General features: G+C 40.5%; 1 protein-coding gene across 4 annotated transcripts in view; it reads right to left on the reverse strand.

Moving 5' to 3' along the window:
• Nucleotides 1-23,117, reverse strand: part of CTNNA3 (catenin alpha 3) — a 444,137-nt gene that overhangs the window by 413,011 nt on the left and 8,009 nt on the right. Inside the window, exons 1-3 of one of the 4 annotated variants that reach the window (XM_040071770.2) lie at nucleotides 20,202-20,302; nucleotides 9,901-10,007; nucleotides 4,344-4,536 (exon numbers count right to left, since the gene is read on the reverse strand). In XM_040071770.2, the coding sequence (XP_039927704.1) occupies nucleotides 4,344-4,536; nucleotides 9,901-10,002 (295 nt within the window). In that variant the 5' untranslated portion in view covers nucleotides 10,003-10,007; nucleotides 20,202-20,302. Of the gene's footprint in view, nucleotides 1-4,343; nucleotides 4,537-9,900; nucleotides 10,008-13,771; nucleotides 13,869-18,383; nucleotides 18,431-20,201; nucleotides 20,303-23,117 lie in introns of those variants that run through there. The other 3 variants (XM_040071768.2, XM_040071767.2, XM_040071769.2) reach the window with 3 other exon arrangements.

The following is a 23,117-nucleotide window of genomic DNA, read 5'->3' on the forward strand; positions in this document are numbered from 1 at the left end:
AGCTGTCTCAACCTGTCTTACCAGGAGAGGTGCTCAATTCTGGTGATCATCTTTGTGGCCTCCTCTGGACTGGCTCCAGCATGTCCATGTCCCTCTTGTGTTGAGGGCCCCAGAGCTGAATACAGTACTGAACATGGGGTCTCACCAATAACAACACTTACTAACTCTTACTTACACTTACACAGTTCATGCAGCCTTAAATTCTGCAGGCATGAACTGACACCTTAAGCAGAATTAAGTACCAGAGCAGGCTGGGAGTCAAGGTCACATCACAGCACAGAACAATCTACCCTTTCTAAAAACACAAGAATAAACAATACAAGTCACCAGTACAATCACCTGTTCTGTTCCTACAAATACCATCTCCATCTGCTACAGCAAATAAAAGGATTCTGCTGAAGTGACACTAGCAGTGTCAGGGCACAGCAGATCGAGACCTCCTGCGTGTTCCTAATATTCAACACTGTGATAACTCAGATTCTCACAATAGCTTTCTGAAGCTGTTACAGGACATTTCTCTCCTGCCACAGTGTCTCTTATTCCCCTCAGATACCACTGGATTCTGTCGCATTGCAACTATTCCACCACTGCATATCAGGAAGTTCCGCTTCCACATCTCATCCAGTTCTTCCTAATGTGTAATCAGAGCCACTACACATCCCCATCATGCCTTACACCCACCTCTGCATTCTCTCTTTCCCACTCAGGGGCACCTGAGCCAGTGATGCTGATGTCAAAAGCTATTCTCCAGGGGATCTGTTCTTGGTTTGATGAAAGGAGTGTACAGCACAGATTATTTTAAGACATTTAAGTTCTGCCTCCCAGAATGGAAGTCCCTTAGATGCAGAATGCACACATGTATCTCTCCACATAGGATGAGAAAATTAAGTTTACTGTTAAGGTGAGGACAAATAAGAACACAGTAGAATACAAAACATCCCTATGTTCCTTTAGTAAATTCCCTTTTAAGTAAGCTCTCCATTTCTTGCCAGTGAATGGCAGTGTTTTCCATGCCATCAAACTCTTGTCTCCCCTGTTTATTATCAAAAGACATTAAATATGGCCATTCAAAATATCAAAGTATTTGTTGGGATCTCCTTTTAAAGAGTAACTTAAGGCTCAAAATGTAACTCTAGCAAGTAACTCGCTTTCAGTTCACTGCTCTGTGTGATGACAGGCTTATCTGGGAACACACTTAAGCATGATAACAGCCAAACACGAGAAACACTGACACTGCAATAGATAGAAACAAGGCAGACAACAACTGTTGTGTTTCTGACTATATATAGTCAGTCAGCAATGGCAGTAAATACCAAACATTTCACTTACGCCCATGCAACTGTTTGAGAACTGTAAGCCATCACAACTTGACATAAATGCAAAAACTCATCATCCTAAGGATAGTGCTAGACTTCAACTCAGATTTCTACAGCAACATTTCACCACATGAACAGCATCAATGCTTTGCCTTAAAACTGATTAAATCTCAGAATCAGGACATGAATTCGAGGCTGATATTTAGTGACAGAAGCATTTGGGGTTGAACAATGCTCCTTACACCCTTTGCACAGGGGTCAGCTATTCCACAGAACATTGAATTAGAAGACAATCTTTTAAAATGCTGTGTGCACACGAAATCTCTCCGAGTTTTTCAATACACTTACTTTGGGGTTTAGTACACTATTTTAGAATAAAACTGTGGACATAAGTAGCCTCTAACAAAGTTTGACCAAAGCAGATCAACAGGAAATCATGGCAGTTCTTCAGTTACTAGACCAGTAGATTTCTGGATGATGCCTACAGTGCACCACCCACACGCCTTCCTGCTGACCCATTTAGCAGAGTTCCAGAAGAAGATGTTATCAAGATGTGGGTAGGCCTTAAAAAGTACTTTCTTGAGAGGAAACAAAGAAAAATGCAGAGAACCTCTACTAAAATGATTGGCTCCAAGCCTTATATAAATCTTTGATAAAACTTTGCAGATGTCAAAGGAATCAGACACTGTATTTATCCAGGTAACATGTCTCTCATCCATTATAGCAACACCTTTTTCATAGGTCACTAAAAGAATTCAACTGAATTTGAGACTCCAAAATGTCATCTACTAACAGTGCCAAGAGCAAGTTATAGTCCCTGAAGCCATACCTGTGTTGTGATTTCTGAAGACCATGAATCACACACAGATGAATTAAATGCACCAAACATTACCCCCACTCTTCATTTTTATTCATTTGTTGCTTTATTCTCCAAAGCATTATTATGACTAGGACTATCAGAAGCAGACTGAAAAAAGTCTATCAACTCCTTTAGAAGGAGTCTCAAATAAATGAGCTCCAAAAGTCACAAAGGAGGGTTTTCACACTGGGAATTGATATTCCAAGGGAGTAGGTGTTTAACGTTCATGTTGCATCCCCTACTGAACAAGTTCAGAACATGACACAAGGTAAAACACAAGAGGAGGTGAGAAAGTATTTATTCCATCCAGATCTCAGTGTCCAAATCTGAGTTTGGTTGATGTGAGTGAAATTATCTGAAGCATCTCTTCAAAATTCCATTATCCAGGAGATACAAGCTGTAGCCATGCGCAAAATTTCCTAATCAATTTAAGACTATATTAATAGAAGTACCTGCCAGTCACCACAGAAAATTATGCCCACAGAAAATTAAATACTTTGTGCTATGGCATGCATGGCAGGGGACCACATGCAACCATGGCTGCTGACCCACAACCCTTCAAAGAGCTGGAAGTAAATAACATGAGACATTTAACTGCAGCAGAATGTGGCCTGAATAACAGGCAATAAAGTTACATATGATGTGGCATACCACAAATTAAAAATAGCACACAGCTTCAAAGGTATTAGTAATATCTGCAAAATTAAGAAACTGCTGACTTTTCTACAGCTCTTTTAACCATTTCTTAAAACTAACCTGTGCAGTTTGACAAATCCTCAAGGGAGATGGGCTGCAACCGCTCACTTCATCATTGTATAATGACAGGTGATAACATGGACTTAACTTCCTTTTAAAATGTATGAGGTATATATAATCTACTTTATGTATTATTTATTTTTGTAGTTACCTCTGGTCTTGGCTGAGAATCAATAAGTAATATAAAAATATTTCACATTTTCAATTTCTCTAGGTATAAAAATCAATATAAAACTATATATTTTATTCTTACTTTGTGTTATCAGTTTGTAATGGATGGGCTAATATTTTAAGAGTACTCCAAAATGAATGATTTTGCAAGAGCCTCAGCTGCTCAGTGTGACCGATAACAGCGATACCTGCTGGTCATAACGCTTTTAATCACAAAGGACCTTCAAGTATCTCATATACATAGATCAAACTCTAAACCACAGCCATCTCTGGGTTCAGAGGAAGCCAAAAGCAAGGAATCACTGCCTTGAACAAAAGCAGAGTGTCATAAACCACCCCAGCTGCATGCGCAAGACGACCAAATAAAATAAATTTAGATTTAAATTTAGAGAAAAACCTGATTAAGTTCCATCTTTAGTAAGGGCAGGACAATATAATTACAACATACACAAACTTTAACTTGTGATTTCTGCAGGAACACATTTAGGATGTTGGTCATGTGACTCATGGCCTTCATGCTCACCCAAATATTCCCAGTTTCCATGCGGAGAAGTAAAACCCAAGAAAACAAGAGAGAGCCTGGAAGAAAAAGGCTACAACATTCTCTGCAGATCACAAAAACTAGCCCAGTTATCAGGTTCAAAATTTGGAGAGATTAAGTCAGGAGGACACAGAATATGACACAACTCACCTGAAAGGAGCTCCCCTCCTGCTTTATCAGGAGGGGATAACTCTTATGGTAGGTTAAAGGATCCATCTTCCTCCTACTCTCAAAACATACCTCCACACTGGACTATTATACTTTCCCAAATTAAATCCTTACTAAAGCACAAAAGAGGGAAGATTTGAGGTTTTAAATTTTTAACTAAAAGGCCATAATCCGAGATTCAAGTATACAGTTCTTTTCAAGAAGTTAAAATAGAGATTAACTTTCAGTCATGCTTAACAGCCACTAAAAATCAAGAGGCATCCTGTACACATGAAAAGAAAGGAAAAAAAAAAAACAAAAACATATTCCAAACAACAAAACTTCCACGATATACATATTTTTTCCCAATAGGGCCCAGCTTGCACACTTTATTTCCTTATAGGGGGTATCCCAGAATATACAATTAGACAACTCCAAGTTCAGAGATTTGCACATCACAACACATTTCCCAGAGATATCCCAGCTTCACTTTGACACCGGGCATGGTTAAACCAAATCCTCGTGGTGCCTGAATTGTTTGCTGTGTACTTACTCTCTTTCCGCACATCAGTAAGAGCTGCGTGAAGTTCCTCTTTAAACACAACTGCTTCCTTGGCAATTTTTTCTCCCTTGTCCAACAGATTCCAAGTGGCTTCTTCCACGGAAGCAAGCAAGACACGAGCTCTTTTGGAACGGCCCTTTTTCTTACTAGAAGGATTCTGTGGACAGTTCACTAATGTCGTAACCTACGTATAAAAGAAACAGAAGAGACAGTAATGGTTTCAGTTCTGTAAGTGAATTTATACGGTATTTAAAATTAAAAAAAAATATAATTAGGAATAAGCAAAGAGATTCCCTCTGCTTTAGAGACAAGACAGGCAAGCTCAGCACAAATACCAAGAATGGGCAAAAGTACTGAACTCAATCTGATGCAATTTTACTCAATATGCATCATCTTTGTGTTCTTCCTTCTGTAAGATCAAACCAAAGTCAAGAGAAAAGTCATTGTTCTATTAACCCCCCGATGCCAACTCCTGCCACGGCTTGTTTTAAAACCTGCTCATAATAAAATAAAAACCTACCTCAGTGCTATCTGAGGAGGTTTCAGCAAGGCGGGAATCACGGAGCCATGAAGGTAAGAAAAGACCTCCAAACATTAAGTCCAGCTGTCAAGCTAACATTGCCAAGTGCACTGCTAAACCATGTCCCTAAAATCACCACATCCACGTGCATTTTGAATACTTCCAGGGAGTGTGACTCCCCCTTGTCCCTTGGCAGCCAGCTCCAACGCCCGGCACTCCTTTCAGGAAAAGAATTTTTCTTAATATCCAGTCTAAACTTTCCTTGGTGCAACTTGCAGCCATTTCCTCTTCTAGCACGTGTTACTCCGGAGAAGAGACCGACCCCTCCTGGCCACAGCCCCCTGTCAGGGAGCTGTAGAGAGCAAGAAGGTACCCCTGAGCCTCCTCCAGGCTGAGCCCCCTCAGCTGCTCCTCGTAACACTTGTGCTCCAGCCCTATCCCACGCTCCTCTGCCCTCCTCTGGACAGGCCCCAGACCTCAATGTCCTTCTTGTCATGAGGGGCCCAACACTGAACACAGGCATCAAGGTGTGGCACCACCAATGCACAATCACGGTCCTGGTCCTGCTGGCCACACCATTTCTGACCCAAGCCAGGCTCCCACTGGCCTTCTCACCCACCTGGGCACACGCTGGCTCGAGTTCAGCTGCTGTCAGCCAGCACCCCTGGGTTCTTTCTCCCTAGAAGTGCTGGGTCTTCCCATACTTCCCACATAAGACTTGCAAGGTATCCCAGAACAAATACCCAAAATGAGTACAGACACCTTTCAAAATGCCTCCTCTTCTTACCAAAGGGGTGTCCCAGTGGCCAGAGCTCAGCATCTCCAAATTCTTCATGATGCTCTCAACATTACAATTGTACACCACTTTGCCCAGAATTTAGATTTACTGCATCTTAGTCCAAATCGTATTTTACCAATGCACTTCAACATCCATAAAGAACTTATTTTTATAGACCATCCCACTCCACATTCCTCATCATCTGAGTACAGCCTCCACACTCCAACAGAATGTTTCTGAAAGACTATTCGCTAAGGCATTGCTTGAGGTGTAATGCTAAGGAAAGACTCTCAAAACATTTTTCTTAAGTGTTATACAGATTTTTTTAAAGCACACCTTATTTTCATGAAGTTCACTGATGCTTTTTAATCTTCCTATCCCATTCTGTCTGCCAGAACATGGGTGGTACAGTGTTAGACGTACCTTAGCTCACCTTCAGATCTCGTCCATGAATTCATGCACTTGAGTGCTTTTCATGAATCATTATTTCCAAACGCAACTGCCGAATCTCCTCCAGGTAACATTTCATAAACACATCTGTAAACACAAAAGCCCTGACCCCTGTACCATTCACGTGCAGTTTGGGGGGGAAAAGGACCATCTACCTGACATCAACTGCTTTGGCATGTCACAAGAGAGAGAGCAACATAAATAACTTTGGCTCCCATTGTTAAAGAAGGCCTGGGCATTTTTCTGACTGTTGCTCAAAAGAAAATGGAATTATTTATTGCACATAAATCAGCCACTGGGAATGCACTGAGAATAAAAATCTTTTATTTTTACAAACCCTCTAAAGTCAGTTTAGAACATTTAAGGCACTCTCAATGACGGCATCTTTAAGAATGAGTTAGAGATTACAGGCTGATACTTCCAATAAGAAAGGCGTAAAACACCATCAAAAATTAGAAGAGGCCCCAAAAAACCTGATCAAATAAAAGGTATTTTTAAAATTTTAAGCATTTAATCACTATTTCACTAGAAAATAATGTACTCTACTTCACAGGTTTTCACTGTTTTTTTAATGTAAAATATCATTTTATCTACTTTCTCATTGATATGTTGAGGAGGAAAGGAAATAAAACAAATAAGAAAGTATAAAAAATAAGCATTCCTGGGGGTGAAAAATCCTGACTGTAAGACCCTGCATCTTGAGCATCACTATCAGGAAAATACTGGAGGCAGCAGCTGATCTCAAATACAAGCCAAAATTTGCTAGATAGCTCTTTGCTCACGGAGATTATGGAAAACAGAAAAACTACTCTGAATTCTCTGACACAGAACTCCAATGAGGAATGTAACAACTTTATACAATCCTACCCAGAACGAACTGAACCGGAGACTAATACAGTATGCCCTTGTCAACAGTGCTTGTACTGTAGTGGCAAAATACACAGTCATTGGTATCATTTTAAGAGAAAAGAAAAGCATATCCCCATTAATCCTGCTCATGGATTTCCCAGTTATGAACACCTTCGCAGCACGTCCCCCAGCCTAGCTCTAGTAGGAGCAACACAATTGTGCTGTGTTTTTGAGCCATTCTCTAGGCCACGTGCCACCACATTTATAAAGCTGAATCACACTGCTGTTACCTATAATTGCCATTACTTATTAGGCTGAAGGGGTGGGGGATCTTGTGGGGTCACGGTGATGCCAAATACCAGGTTTCTAGGAAACTCTGAAGCAGTTCTTCCAATGCTATTATTCAGTTACTGGCAGCACTTAGAGACAATCTCTTAATACTGTAGCAGTTCAGGAAGCAATGCCTTCATACCTGGAGTATCATAATATTTGGTTCATCTTTACCTTAATATAAAAAGTATTTTTAAGCATCAATCATAAAACATCCTTTTTTGTGAACAACATCGTTCACTGTAACTAGATATCAATGCCTAGACATTTAAGAAAAACAAGACATGACAAGAGCAGAACCTGTGGTAATGCATTAATTGGGTTTATATTGTGTTATGTTTATCAGATCTGTAATCTGTATCGTGGGTTGTCCTTACTCACTGTAACCTAACTCTTCCACTGCCACTTCTCCCTGATTGGGTGATGTCTTGTCCCTGCCTCTGGCCCTGCCCCCTGGGGAAAAAGCCCCCGGACGGGTTGGGCCGAGGTCTCTTTGGCACCAGCGAGCTATTGGGAAGATCTCCAGCCAAGCCAGGGCAGGACTGGAAAATAAAGCACTATTTTCTCCCCCGACAAAGAGCAGGCTCTTTCTTTTCACCATCGGCGGTTGTCTAGTCTCGTGGAGACATACCACAAGAACCCTTGGCCACTGTTTCAAATCATAAGTAGTGTCCATACAAATAAACACTGGCTAACCCCACCCAGGGAGTGGAAGGTCAGCTCACCATATGTAGAACCAAAACCAATAGTGTGTGTTTTCCCTGTGAGCAAAAGTCTGTGGTGTAGATGAGACAGAATAAAAGCCTTTCAATTTGCCTGTTTTTCATCAGTGATCCAAGGGACTCCAACATGCAGGGATTTTTCTACACATTGTGTCAGCTGAACCATGTTAACTTTGACAACTACCTTTTTTAATATGCCAGATGCATTGATCAAGAACTAGACTGAGAAGTCTTCCTTTCAAAACTAACATCCTCAAATCACCTGGAATAAAATAAAGGCCACAGACAGAGGGAAACCCCCAGGGCAATTTATGCCCATTGTTTTATTCCAAGGATAGAAAAGTTGCCAACTCACAGAGGGTTTTACACAGAACAGTTGCTATACTATTTTCAGAGTTTCGTAGTAATCGCCACTGCCAATTGCAAATTGCAGGGAAAGTCAGTTGAGCAAGTGATTTGTAGCTATTTCCACAGCTACTTCCTAGTTACTTCCCAGGCTGGTTTCACCTTGATTTTTTCCTTGTATTGATGCTGTTAATCTACTGACTGCCCTAACACTTAGCATAACTGGCTAGGACAGACTTCAGAGAACCTCAAAAGTTTCCATTGCTTCTTTCCCACCACGGCATTACGAGACTATTAAATAAATAAATTACAAAAGAAATCTCAAAGTTAAACTCTGTTCCAAGCAGCAGTTACTAAAGTGAATCTGGCAAGAATGTCATTTTTATCTGTGACTAGTCTGATTCTCTTTCTAATCACAGACTAATTTTTATTTATTACCTTTCCAGCCTTTCAATCACCCCTCACTGAGTATGAGCTTTAATCCTTATTTTTATATTTTCAATATTTTCTTTCAAAGGATCCACTCAAAACATAAGTTTTCCTTCCACAAGCAAAGTATTAAACTTAAGAGGGGGAAAAGACAGCCAAAATATTATCTTAGAACCAAAGCATTTCCAATTTGAAGAGCCTCAAGCTTTTCAACGGTTGAGAAGAGCTGGAAGGAAAAAACCCTAGACTTAGATGGTTTCTTTGTTTTATTCTGGAACTGCACTTACTTTGTTTTGTCAGGTTTCTTTGATCCTGTAAAGCTCAAACTAAAATTTACTTTTCTTTACTTCCTCTAAAAACACTCAGTGTTGTAGCTGCCTGAGCACAGTCTGACCTACTGGTCTACAAGAGGTTTTCAAATTCAGTCTATCAAGACATCTATTCCTACTACTTTGAAACTAATTTTATAATCCATCCACATATTCTTGACTACTTCCACAAACCACTGACCTGTTAACTGAGGGTTTTTACACCATCAATCACATCCAGGCAAAAATAAATAAAGGCAGACAAAACGAGAGAGGCAGCTCAGTTAATAGTAGCTGGAAATGAAGTCATGATAGAAAAGAAAAGGTTACTTTCTCAGGAAAGTAACCCTCCAGAAGGGAAAAATGAGTAAGGGAAGAAAAGACCAAAAGAAAAAAAAAAAAAATCAAATATGACAATGAATAACTAACAAAAGAAAATAAATTGGATGAGTTAGGAAGAGGCAAAGCTTCAAATAGGGAAAATTCAACTTTATTTTTAAAGGGTTACTTATTTCATGCACTGGAAATCCAGTTGCAGTGTATTTTACATTTAAGCATCTCCTAGATAACAGTGTGCAAGAGACCAGCTAGAACATGCAGTATTTACTATGACAGACTGGGTGGCAAGATTGGAAGTGACCAAATGAATGACCAAACCTGGAAGGGAGACCCCTGGAGAGCTCCTGGGCCAGAGTGAAGTGTAAGTGCAGAACAGCTGTGCGTGTGACTTTCACAATAATGTCCTTACTCAAAGTTCTTGAGCCTTACTCCCTTCCCTCTATAGTTATCCAGCTTACTTTCTGCAGCTCCGAAATACCTGAATTATCAGTGGTTCCAGTAGTTTCTCCACTGTTAATGTCTGTATCTGCAGATTCCGAGGATCAATTTTCAGTTTAATGTTTGGCACTTCTGTTGACATTTCACCTGGGTACAAAACAAGAGAAGTGCAATAAGCCAATGTTAACCATGACTACAAGCCTCACTGCCTTCTGTCAGAGCCCAGAGATGGCCCATGTGAGTGTGAACTTGTTTCATAACAGGCTTAGGATTTCAAGAAATACAATCAACTTTTCCAATTCCCCATTTCAAAATTGTGAAAAAAAATTAGGCTGATAGGCTGATGCTTACATAAACTGTAAAGTCATAGACTTAAAGTACATATAACTCCTTATATTCACTCACAGATTTCTACATTGACCACATGTTAAAAAAAATACAAGGATAATTGCATTGGAATACCATTGAATAGAAGTCCTCTACTAGTCTAAAAAGGACCTTTAAACCAAAAATATTAAATTCCATTACTGAATTTATCACAAACCCAAAACGTTAATGCTATGTGCACAATATCTGTATCTTATTCCATGTGCCAAATTACAGGGGTTATAATAAGCACCTTAAGAACAAAAAGTATATACAGCAGCCCTTAAAATTTCTGGAAATTAACAGCAGGAAAAAGCGAAACATTTTGTTATTTTATACCCTGCAATAACAAATATTTTTTAAGTGTCAAGACAGATTAAGTTGAGAAAGCTTATTACTGAAGTCAATAAGATGGAAGTAAAGCTAAGTAAGGTCTTTAAAGTGAATAAATCATTCATTAGGAACTTGATGCAGAATCTACTGATGTGAATAACAGTTTTCACCAAGTTCATTGGGCCATGGCTTAGGCCATTAGCCTGAAATGTGTGTGTGTCAACAAAGAATTATAACTGCTTTAGCTGGATTGCAACTGATTATTGTCCCAAAATAAAAGACATTTTAAATTTTGCAGTAACTTAACTTCCCATAAAACACAGCTTGGCAAAGCCTTTTTAACCAATAAAGATTTCAAATACACAAATAATGGATATCTGTCCTTTTTAAGCAAGACTTATTACAACCATTGCTGCTGTATAATAAAGTAATAAAGTACTACAATTGTGCAGGCTGAAGAGATATATTGTCACCTTCCCATGAACCTAGCACTGATTTAATAGAACGCAGGAGGTTTAGGGTTTCTATGGCAAGTGGTGCAGAAATGGATCTGGAGAGTTAGCCACATTTCACAATTTTGCAAGCAAAGATAACGCAAGCAATAATTAAAGAATTAAGGTATAAAGTAATTCAGGCCTTTGCCATTCTTATTAAAGATTAGACAAGTGCCAAGTTTTTCTTTTATTACAAACTGTACTAGCGGCAGACCTAAGATCCCACAAATTCAGCTACATCCAGCCAGGTGACAGCACATGGAATGAAATGATTTTTCAGTTTTAATTCTGAGCCAAAAGACAAAGAAAAAGAAACCTGAGATCAGACTGACCAGAAAAAAGCACTTTTCTTTCCATGGATATGCATGGAAAGAGAACTCCAGAAATATCAAAGCTAATTATTTGTCCATATTTTACACATTTAACATTTATATACTTTCAACAAGCATCAAGGACATAAAATTTGAGACTCCCAACATTGGGATTGCCAGCGGTTCTCTTTCTGTCCAACACTAATGAGTTGCTCTGAATGCCACTAATGTCTGTCCTTCCCACACTTGCTGTCCTCAGCGAGCTCCAGTCCCAAAGCGCGCTGCTGTCTGGCAGCGTCCCGCTCCGCGCACCGCCTCTGGCTGCCCCGCAGTGCTGCCGGCGTGGCCATGCCTGGTGCGCTGCAGAGAAGCTCCTGCGCCGCTCTGGTTGTGCCCACCCCTTATTCAAAAAGCCTTTTAATTCAACGAGGTACTGTCCTCCAGCTTTGCCAGAATTGCATCAATTATACGCTCTGGAAAAGACAGATCCTGTTTTGCCATCTGCAATTCACTGGTTTTCTAAGTCCTTGGCCAATATTTCAATGGATCTGCTCTCTATTCACATTAGAAAAAAATGTTAATCTTAATGATGGTGCTGGTTACCAATCCTTATCTTTGATATTTTCACAAGTCTCCCAAAATACGGGCACTTCTTGAAATCCGTCACAACAGCTGCAAACAGATGGTATCGACTGCGCTGTGAATTTTTTTCTGGTCAAACACACATCAGTTACAAGGGGACAGGTTAACCGGATGGAGACAGCACCTCGTGCTTCTACTGACACCTAAAGTAGCCCCTATCTTAGCCCCTAAAATAACCCTTGGCTTGTTTGTCTGCAGATACACTCATGCTTTAACCTTGCGGTGGCTTCCCCACAACTCCTTGACAGAAGCGTGTCAGCACCTGCTTTACTAAAAATGGAGAACTTAAACCTTTTTGCTTCTTGTTCTCCATTCTCACCGCACAATCTCCCCTGCTGCACGTTATCTGCAATAATCAGGTCTTTTCTAAATTTTGGCAGATAAACATGTAGCTGTAATTAAAGTCAGTTTCTGTTACTAGAGGATCACTGTGGTCCAGAATCCCACCACAAAGCACTCTCAAACTTGGGAAGTATTGTAAACCCAACCCCATTTTTGCAGGTCAGAAAAAATGTGAATCCATGTGTCATGACTATGCCTTTTGTGGGTTGTTCTGTGGTTTTTGCTTGTTTGTTTGTTTCTTACCCTTAGCATATTGTCTAACATCAGCATTTTTATTCTTTGCTTGAGCCCTGAGTTCAAAAGCCAGTTAAGCCAATAATAGCTTTTAGCCTTGAGTCAGACCATAACAAATCATCAACTGAAAGTCAATTGCAAAAACTATTGTCTCTGAAAATTTCAATTATATTCTAAGATATAAATAACTCACTTAAGGGCTCACTTGCTGACTCCAGCAATATTTTTTAAGTAAAATCCTAATGCTTCCTGAAACTTCCTTAAAGCAGAAAGACAGAAACAGTTTTGCAAGCCAATGCAGCAAAAATGACAGGATCTTAAATTATTTTGATAATCTGACGATGTATTTTTAGCTTACCAGGCTCTCCTTACTGTTATATACCACACCTGCTAATCAATATTTAAATTGGACTCTTAATTTTTTTTTTTTTTTTTTTTTTTTTTTTTAATTAAGGCAAGGATAAGAGGTGATAGAAAGAGAAATACACAGCCAGTAAAGATTTTCTCTGGCATTTCCACTTACTAAGTGAACTCTGTCCTTCCAAATCATATTCATTAAGATGACAAAATCTGATGTTTGCCTCAGGAAAAAAAATGAAAATCAACATTCCACCTTCCTTTTTTCCAGGTTTTTGTTTTTTGGGGTTTTTTTAATGCATCTGTCTACTCCAAAATAACATCCCCCTAGCTACAGCAGGGGCCTCAACTGCGAGATATTTCGGTAAAAGGCTGTATAACCTCACACTCAGTCAGATTAACCTTTACAGGAGGCAATCTCAGCCCTGTACACCAGCAGCTCTTACAACACTTAGGATGTTAAGCATGTGTTACAGGATACAGTTGTGTCCCAGAACAGCCAGAAAAGCAACCACCTGCACACTCCTACCAAGTGCTACCAACCTCAAGATAATGAAAATACTGTCTTTTCATCAGATGTCAAAACTGTTGAGTCTTTTGGTATAAGAAGAAAAGGACACTGGAAAAACATCCGAAGTCTACATCCATCTGCAATGCAACGTGAACACATCACTTGCAGCTTTTTTTTAGAATGTCTAAGTACACTGCATACAAACATAAACTAGTAAGTGTCAGAAAGCAGAGCCAAAGACATTCTGCATAAATTAGAAAACCTTTACTTTAGAATCCATTTCCTGCTAGATTGTTAGAAAGCCAACAGCGTATCACTCACCTATCCTAGAAAATATATGGTCCATATTCAGCACTAAAGCAACTGTCTACGTAATTTCCTTGTGTTAGGAACTTCAGTGCAACTGCCTTGGCTCTCTACTGGGCTTCTGAGGCATCTGCAAGGGACTGCCTGACAAGCTCCCCAGTGTATTTCAGGATGACTGACAGGACACAGCGGCTGCTGGAGGGGTGGCAGGGGGATGGGCATCCTTAAAGCTATATAGTAGAGCACAAGCGTGGCAAAAAAAGTTTAGAGCTGAAAAGGTTTTAACAATTAGATGACACAAAGCATGAAATTACTTATACTTCCAGTGATTATTCTCGGAATTTTCAGCACAGCAACCGTTTTGCCGTGCATTCTGACTGTATGCCGACTTCAGCCTGGAGGCAATGACTCACTCTCAGACTCCTGAACCGGACAGCAAAGGGATTCATAAAGCCCTCGCCCGGGAACTTGGCACCAAATTTGTTTTCTCTGTTGTTTTTTCTTCTATTGTATGGTACTCTACAATGACACAAATCCTAGAGATTTCAGAAAATGCAAAGGCCTACTGTCTTCTAAAAAATGAAGTTAAAACAAAGTTGTCAGGATTTGTATTTTTTACCAAGACACATATGGACAGGGCACCTGAGGATTTCCAAAATACGAAACGCTGCTGAGAATACGTAATAGAATTTTTTTACTGGTTGTTCTTAATTTCAGTATTTCCTGTATAGCTTCATTAATTGTTACTAACAGCACTCTGGGAATAAAATCTCTTATCCTTTTTGCTACAGTCAGTACAGCAAGTGCAAATCAGCCTTCACAGAAGCCACAAAAACATTTACTGCATTTTCCCCTAATCCTCTAGCTAACACGCCAAATAAGATATTCAGGATGCTAAAATCTCCTCGTTTGGGCAAAGAAAAGCCCATGCTGTTGTACTGCAAAGAGAAGACCTCTTGTACTCCGTAGGCTAGACCATACCCTGGAATGGAGCAGTAGCTCCAACCCCTGGGAAGGATCTGTCCCATTTAACACCAGGTAAAACCTATAAAGCACCTGCTCAGTTATTTAAACTTCCAGACAACCTGTCAGGCTACTCTCAAACCATCTCAGACTCCATCATCTCTTACCACTAGCAACAAGAAACACGTCTATTAAAGCACAAACACCACAAAGGAGAGCAGGAGAAGGTGGCAAGATTCAGACCCATTAATAACATTTATTCACCGAAAGCTACTGTATTTAAACAGGCTTTGCATTGAGGTGTAGGCTGGCAATGACCTAACTGGAAGATTTATTTTTAATCTTAGCGCCAAAAATTAAAACCAAAACCACACAGAACTCCTTTTTGCATCTCCTTTCAATTCTGCCTGTGTTTACTTTCTCCCTAGAGCACTTTTTCAATCTACATCTGAGGAGCAGTTAAAATTCACATGAACATAAGATTTCCACCAAGTTCTTCCACATAGTTCTCAGCATAAATAATGTGATACATCATACCTTACAATCAATCTACCAAGGAAAAGAACACAGCCTAAATCTAGTTCTTTATGGATATTGGAGAATCCCCATGGCAAGCAATGGTTCATGACTGACCTAGTGGCATTAGAAGGTTTAATAAAATTCTATGGAAAAAAAAAAAAAAACAAAAAACCACAACTTTTGAAGTAGGATAAAGCATCACACCTCAACAAACTTGTCTCATGAAAACCTTCTTATATCTACTGAGATAAAAATTTAAGATTTTTTCCCAGGTTTATAACATTCAGAAGAAGCTCTCCTTTCCTTGTTTAGTAACCATATTTACTTTTCCTACAGTGCTTTCTATCAAAGCACTGTTTCAAACAGAAGTTGTGCTCCTGTATCACATAAGGAAACAGAATCACAGAGGAAAAAATATTTACTCAGGATCAGAGAGAATGCCAGTGGCAGAGCACTGGAATAAAACCATAATAACACTGAAACACCTTACCCACACTTCCTTTAACTGAGGCCAAAAAGCAGGCTGAGGAGAGTAAAAGATGTTCAGAAAAAATTTACACTGTAAATCTATAGAACATAATCTCTCTTCCATTCTCCTATGTTAAGGTTACCCCAATACCAGTACTGCTTATTCCTAGGAAGGTCAGAAATCATCTCCCTGAAACATCCTGTCAGAATCCTTCCTTTGGCGAATGCACGCACTTCAGCCAGCTCCTACACCAACAAATTCCAGGAGATGTTCCAGCAGAGGTGTGAATCCTACAGCCTGAGCAGCTCCACAGCCTTTGGCTCAGTACTGGCACTCTGGACTGCTTCTCAACCAACAGCTATCCAAAAAATGCAGTACTGCCCTGAGCCTACAGCCACTGCAGGAAAAATGTTCCCAGTGAAGTATACATGGAAACTTGGGAACCTGACAGTATCTCACCACCAGTAAACTGAATAGTATCGCTCATCAGGGGAGTTGCACTGGATATGCACCATTGTGGGTGACAGCAGAACTAAATAACACTGCTGAGGCTAGAAATACTTTAATAATCTAATGTTTGTAATGTTTCTTCCATGCACGTTTCTGCAGGTACTGGAGTTTTTGGTCTGAAAACTAGAGCTCTAATATTTAAGGAGCTGAAGAAGCATTTACTGGGGGGGGGGGAGGAAAGGCGTGATATCAGATGGCAGCATTTCATTTAAAAAATCATTAATATATTTTGGACCTATTTTAAATTCTTAATTAAAAACCCAAAATCCTTCCACAAGTTTCAGTGCTATTTTCACTGTGTGCAGTTTGAGCCCAGAGCAAGGACCCCTCTCTATTTAAGTGGCACACAGTTCTTGCATGGATGGCTATCTGAGCTCCTAATGATAGGTTAAGGAGGTCTGGCTCCAAGCCCTCCCTTTTGTTATCACATTTAAAGTGTTCCTATCTGTGTTCAGAACCAGAGACCCTGCTCAAATAAAGTTCAAGTGGACCTTCCACTAAAAATAGGATATTGTTCAACTCATTAAAATCATAGACAATAGATATTCCACAAGGTACTACTAAAAGGTTTCAAAAAAAATTTTTTTTTTATACAGTTCCCCATTTCCCCCTATTGCTATTTGCTGACAGTTATCTGTTACAACATTACACTCCGATGTTTTGCTTAAAAAATGTGTCTCAACTGCAGAGGTAAAAAACGGGGTTTCTTCTCTTTGTAGAGCTGCTACTGATTTTGCCAACAGATTTGGCTGTTCCCTACCCATGCCCTACCCCGAGATGCTTCACTATCACGAACCATTTTTCGAAGCTGTTTTCTAACTGATAAAAACGTTTGCATTTTATCTTTTGTCCAGTGACCTAAATAGTGTTCTAGCATTCTAGAAGAGTATTCTTCTTCCCCACTGCTTACAGACATGCCCAAAACAACCCCAAAATTAAGGGCAGCACACATGATTGATACTTTATATATACAACATATTGATTTCGAGAAATGCATAAAAATAAGAGAGAAATGATTCATAGAAACTGCCTCCCTTTCCAAGCTAGCAAGCAGCTCCCTAGCACATACAAAAGCACAGTCTCATGAAAAGGGACAGAAAACAGTATTTAAGCAAAGTCACAATCCCTCCACGCCATGCCTGCAGACATGGACAGACCTCAACATGCAGATTAACTCTTCCAGTGGGGTTCCCACTGCTGCACAGCTCCCTATTTCCTTTATCAACACTTTCAACCAGTTTCAAATCATACCACAGCTCGGCAGAAAACCCCTACAAAGCTGATAGAGCACTTCTGGTGAAAGAGCTTCAGAAATAAAGCCTAAAGGTATTTCAGCCCATTCTGACCTCTGCCCACAGCTCAACTCAAAACGATCTGCCTGAAGAGCAGCCATAAAGGCAAAAAAACAGCCAAACTTTGCTCCAAGGTGAATTAACTTCCCAGCACTGATCAATGGATTTAACTAGGAGAAACAGTAAGAATTCATTATGCTTTCTTCCTAAATGCCTGTCACGAGGCCTAAATCTTTGCTGTTGGGTATCTCTGGAGCTTCACTAGGTCTGAATACAGCTCCTGTCTTCAATTCTACCCAATAGAAAAGTGTGCATGTAAGGGTTTCAAAATATGCACAATGTTACACCGAATATAACAGCCATCCTTTAGCCCTCTATTATAATAAATGTTTTTTTTATATTTTGGATTTTTAAAAAAATGGTATAAAATTGTGCAGTAACTCATTATTTTCACACTGAGGTGTGATAAACATACATTTACACAAACCTTCCTTCAATTTGGTGCAACATCCAGCAAAATACCAGGAGGCAAGCAAAACTTTTTTAAAATAATAGCATCCATAAAACATTTTATTCTTCCTTTTCCAATATTCCAAAATGGCTTCTCATATTTGGAAAATATGGAAACACACTGCACAACTTCAGCTACTGGCTTGAAGTGATAAGACCACGACAATTAAAATATTTAGAATATTCAGAATTTTTTTTAAATCATGTTTAAAAGTTCATGTTTTAGAAAGTTGGCTAAGAAATCCAGCCTTCTAACTTTTTGAAACTTCTGGAGTGATTACTTTATTAAGCAGCTGTAGTTCCATTTATAGGTTCACGTACTTCCACTAAGAGAAAAATTGCCTACATTCTTCTTCAATCTTACCTTTTGAATCAAGACTCCAACGAAAGGAGCTCCTAGAAGCAGCTCTGGGAAGAACTCCACTTGATGCAGCGGGACCCCACGGGCAGCAACAGCGAGGCTGTGAAAGGTTGCCTCAGTCCCAGTTCACAAGGAACAGAATGGGACGGCAGCACTCAACTGGAACTCCTCCCAGAGTGGTAGCGCCTGACCTCACCAACAACTTGCTGCTGGAAACACCACTTGGGAGACACCCAAGCTCATTCCTAGCCTTGTAAACCAGGCAAGGACACACGGCTTTTAGAACCTAAATCAGACACCAGGGAAGGCAATGGCAAAGCCCCCTCAAAAATCCATGAGGTTTAGCTGAACATGAGAAGGGAAAGGGGAAGAAGGAGAGCAAAATCCACATTCAAATACAGATGCAATGTATATCTCCTTCATTCACCTTCACAACGCACTTGGAACACACTTCCAGATTATCATCCCCCATTTGGAAGATTTTCCACCAAGGCAGCCATTTTAAAAATGGATATGAGTGGAGTTTGGCTAATCTGCTAACACAGCAAATTAGAGTACCCTGAAGTGCAGTTTACAATACACATAGAACAAGAAAACCCTCCTAAAATTCCCAAAAGGTAGCAGCTGCTCAATATTTGTATCTATTTTGCTAGAGACTGGAGGTCTTAAATCATCCATGCAAAAGCATTGAATACTATTAATATAAACTAAGCAGACTTTCCTAGATTATATATTAATTTATTACGGGGGAAATGTACTTGGTATTGCCATATTAAGCTTACAATTTTATTCATAATATAGTCTTCTCATGTTCATATTTGAAGCTTAAACCCTGAAAAAAAAATCATTCTTTTCTCACCTGCAACTCATGAATTTAGAAGACATGAACAACAACAGACAAATAAGAAAGTTGCTGGAGTAAGATTTAATTTTCTGAATACTGTATTAAAATTTTATCATGCAATTCAAGTATAAATCTCACCACCTGCAGTTAGTATTTCTCAGCATTTCTTAGCTCTCTCATTTACCTCATGAATGTTATTTAGAAGTTAAGAACAAAAATGCAATTCACTTCACTGCAAAGGTCAATATAGACAAGTGAATTTAGGTAAATGATCCCTATCACACTTTTTAAATCATTAGATCTTTGTAACTGCATCAATGTCTTATTTATGAAGCAAATTACTCTACAGGTGAACAGCAACCCTCTTTGTTTTGACAGACTCGCCAATGAGAGGTGTGAAAAATGCTCATTTTATTTCAAGTTTTTTGACCCACCATTTTGAGTTATCAAATGAGGAATGGGATTCTGCTGCTAAAGGCAAGAACCTAGAACCATTTTAGATACCATAGGATCCAGCAGAAAAGCCTCTCGAGCACCTCAGGTCTCCGCACACTTCAATCACACATGCAAGGGCTGGATGTGAGGATGCTTTAAAAGGCCAAAAGTGTCTAAAATGCTGCTGGACACCTATGTTCACAGACCTCTCACAACCTGAGAGGCAACTGGTTTGAATTCCTGATGCTTATTAAGAGGGATTACTTCAAAAGCTGTGGTAACTTCAGGGCAGCAGTCAGAATTGGCAGGGATTGGACAAGGTTCTTGCCATCCCAGACCAATAAAATAAGCACCTTCTTACAAGGTGCTTATCCTGAAACATGTTCAAATATTGCTGAAGCAGCTGCTGGCACGGCTGAGAGGAGTGTTTGTAATAAGACAAAAATGGGGCCGTATTCATTTCCCCGGCAAGATGGATGAAAGCCGCTATACTAAAATACACCTCCCAAAACCCCTGTATAAAATACATTTTGCCTACTTACATACTCATACCATTCAAGCCACAGAAGTCAGTCTGAAATGCTGAATGCTCTGAGCAAAAGGCAGCCAGGTCCAGGGTACACCAGAGTATCCAGAAACACTTCCCTGAGTCACATTCTCTCCTCAGTAACGGGGCACATTCATGTGCCTTTTTGGCCCGAAATCCTCCCCAGTTTTTGGTTGGGCGGTTTTTTGTTTGTTTGTTTTTGTTTTGTTTTCTGAAGGGGCCATCTGCCTCATCAGCCTCCTGAAGACACTGGCACCTGCTTTCCAACACGCCCAGCTCCCTGTTTCTGATTTATTAAAGAAATATGGGTATTGATCTAGTATCGATACCCAACTGTGACGGACAAAAACTCTCTAACAGTTTAAAGTTAGAAAGTGTATGTTTATTACGGCCGGGCAGCACGCGGGATATTTCCCTAATTCGCACTGCGAAATTCACAGGTAATTACAAAGTCTTTTATTTACAAAAGTGTTGAATATCCAAAATACAAATGCATATTCATACCCCGTCACCTCCCATTCCTCGCTTCGTATGCTAATTGGCAAAAAGGCTATTAAGCATGCGTACTTTGTTTCTTAAAATGAGTCAGGGGTCTATTTTGGGGAGGGGTCACCTAAAATGAGGAAGTAAGATGAGTCTTCCTCATCCTGACCTTTCTACCTTTTCAATGCATTCGTGACAAATGATTCCTTGGTAGAACTTACAGTTTCCTGTGTTCAATGGGTCCTTTAAGCAGGAAATCTGCAGCTATCTTATGTCTTATTTACCACATTCTGTTTTTCATGACAAGGACAACTACATAAACATAAACCTGACAAGAAATTAGTTACAAGATCCGGGGCAGCTTATCTAAGATCCGGCTTCTGTTAACTGCGAACAAAGATTACCTATCTACTTCAGCTAATTCAGCAACTTATTATCTTAACTTTCCTTAAAAATCCTTAGTTCCTCAAAATTAACGTCTCATTTCCAGTTCCCTTCGCCCCTTCTTCTCCCACAGGACACAGGTGCTCCCTCCTCCCTCGTTCCTTGAGGCGGGCGCGGCAACACACCCAGGGCAGGGGCTGCCCTGAGGGGAAATGGGCGAGAACCTGAGGGGAGGGATTGACCCGAGGGGAAATGGGCGAGAACCTGAGGGGAGGGATTGACCCGAGGGGAAATGGGCGAGAACCTGAGGGGAGGGATTGACCCGAGGGGCAATGGGCGAGAACCTGAGGGGAAATGGGAGCGAACCTGAGGGGAGGGTTTGACCTGAGGGGAAATGGGCGAGAACCTGAGGGGAGGGATTGACCCGAGGGGAAATGGGCGAGAACCTGAGGGGAGGGATTGACCCGAGGGGAAATGGGCGAGAACCTGAGGGGAGGGATTGACCCGAGGGGCAATGGGCGAGAACCTGAGGGGAAATGGGAGCGAACCTGAGGGGAGGGTTTGACCTGAGGGGAAATGGGCGAGAACCTGAGGGGAGGGATTGACCCGAGGGGAAATGGGCGAGAACCTGAGGGGAGGGATTGACCCGAGGGGAAATGGGCGAGAACCTGAGGGGAGGGATTGACCCGAGGGGCAATGGGCGAGAACCTGAGGGGAAATGGGAGCGAACCTGAGGGGAGGGTTTGACCTGAGGGGAAATGGGCGAGAACCTGAGGGGAGGGATTGACCCGAGGGGCAATGGGAGAGAACCTGAGGGGAGGGATTGACCTGAGGCTGAGCGTGCGGAACAGAGCGGGGAGTCTGCCCTGAGAGGAGCCGAGGGAGAGCTCGGATCTGAGGCGAGGCCACCCCTGCTCCTGCTCCGCGTCCCGTCCCGCCGCGCCGCTCTTCCTTCTCCCGGGACAGGTAGGTAGGTCACAGAGGGAACCTGTGCACTAAGCCTATTTGTTTGGGTTGATTTAAAATCATTTTATGTCAGTGTTCACGTATCCTCCCTCCTGACGCACACTGTTTTTCTAGGCTGTTCCAGTCTCCCGTGATTCCTGCTCCAGTTTGATTCACCAGATGAGGTTCTGCTTTTTTAGTTTCTGTAAGACTCTGGGGAGGATTTGGCAGCTGTGAATGAGAGCTAGACCTATTGAGATAGTGCACTTCTGGCAAACACGTTGAAAACTTAATCAAATAAGGAACCCATGAAAACAAAGCAAATTTTAAATCAAGTATAGTGTTTGTATCTGCGTTGGGTGAAGAAAATTCCGGTCTTGGCCTGTGATAATCTCGGTAAGGAACCTGGCTGATTTCACATTTCTGCATCTCCTGTACCTGGATTTTATTCCCACAGAAGACAAATGAAAATTTCCTCACTGGTGAGTGGCTAAATGTACCCCCAGAATGGCAGCAGGGCATGGCCAGACTGACCAGACACGGGACCTTAGACACAACCCCGTGCCCACCAGTACAGATGTCATCATATTTTCTAAAATTATTTAGATTCAGCTAGGCCAAAGAAAATTTCATAATCAGATTCTTTAACAAAATTCCAGGGCCTTGCTGTAACTTTTGATATTAGCTGTCACTTGAAACAGTTCAAAAATCTATTTTTTTAGAGAAAGCACATTCCAATATTCTGACTCTCCATTTGCCTTCAGTTATTATCTATAAGTAAGTCCAGTAATTAGTAATTTCTTTCTATTTTCAGTTGTTTACACATCTATTTACTTCTAATGGAAGCACTGAGTTAATATATTTCATATTTGTGCATTATTTTTTAATCAACCTTGTCAGAACAATGTTAAATCCATAAGACATCCTCTTACACAAACAATAAATAATACTGTCTAAAGAGATGACTCTTGAAAAATAGCCTGCTTACAAGGCACTAATTCCCATTCCTGCTGAGAAACCATGCAGTATTAAATTAGTAGTTTGGGAGTTTAAATTGCAAACTTAATCATATCTACAAAAGTGTCAGAAATTAAATAAG

Source organism: Hirundo rustica, chromosome 8, assembly GCF_015227805.2.
Source record: "Hirundo rustica isolate bHirRus1 chromosome 8, bHirRus1.pri.v3, whole genome shotgun sequence".
Classification (NCBI taxonomy): domain Eukaryota; kingdom Metazoa; phylum Chordata; class Aves; order Passeriformes; family Hirundinidae; genus Hirundo; species Hirundo rustica.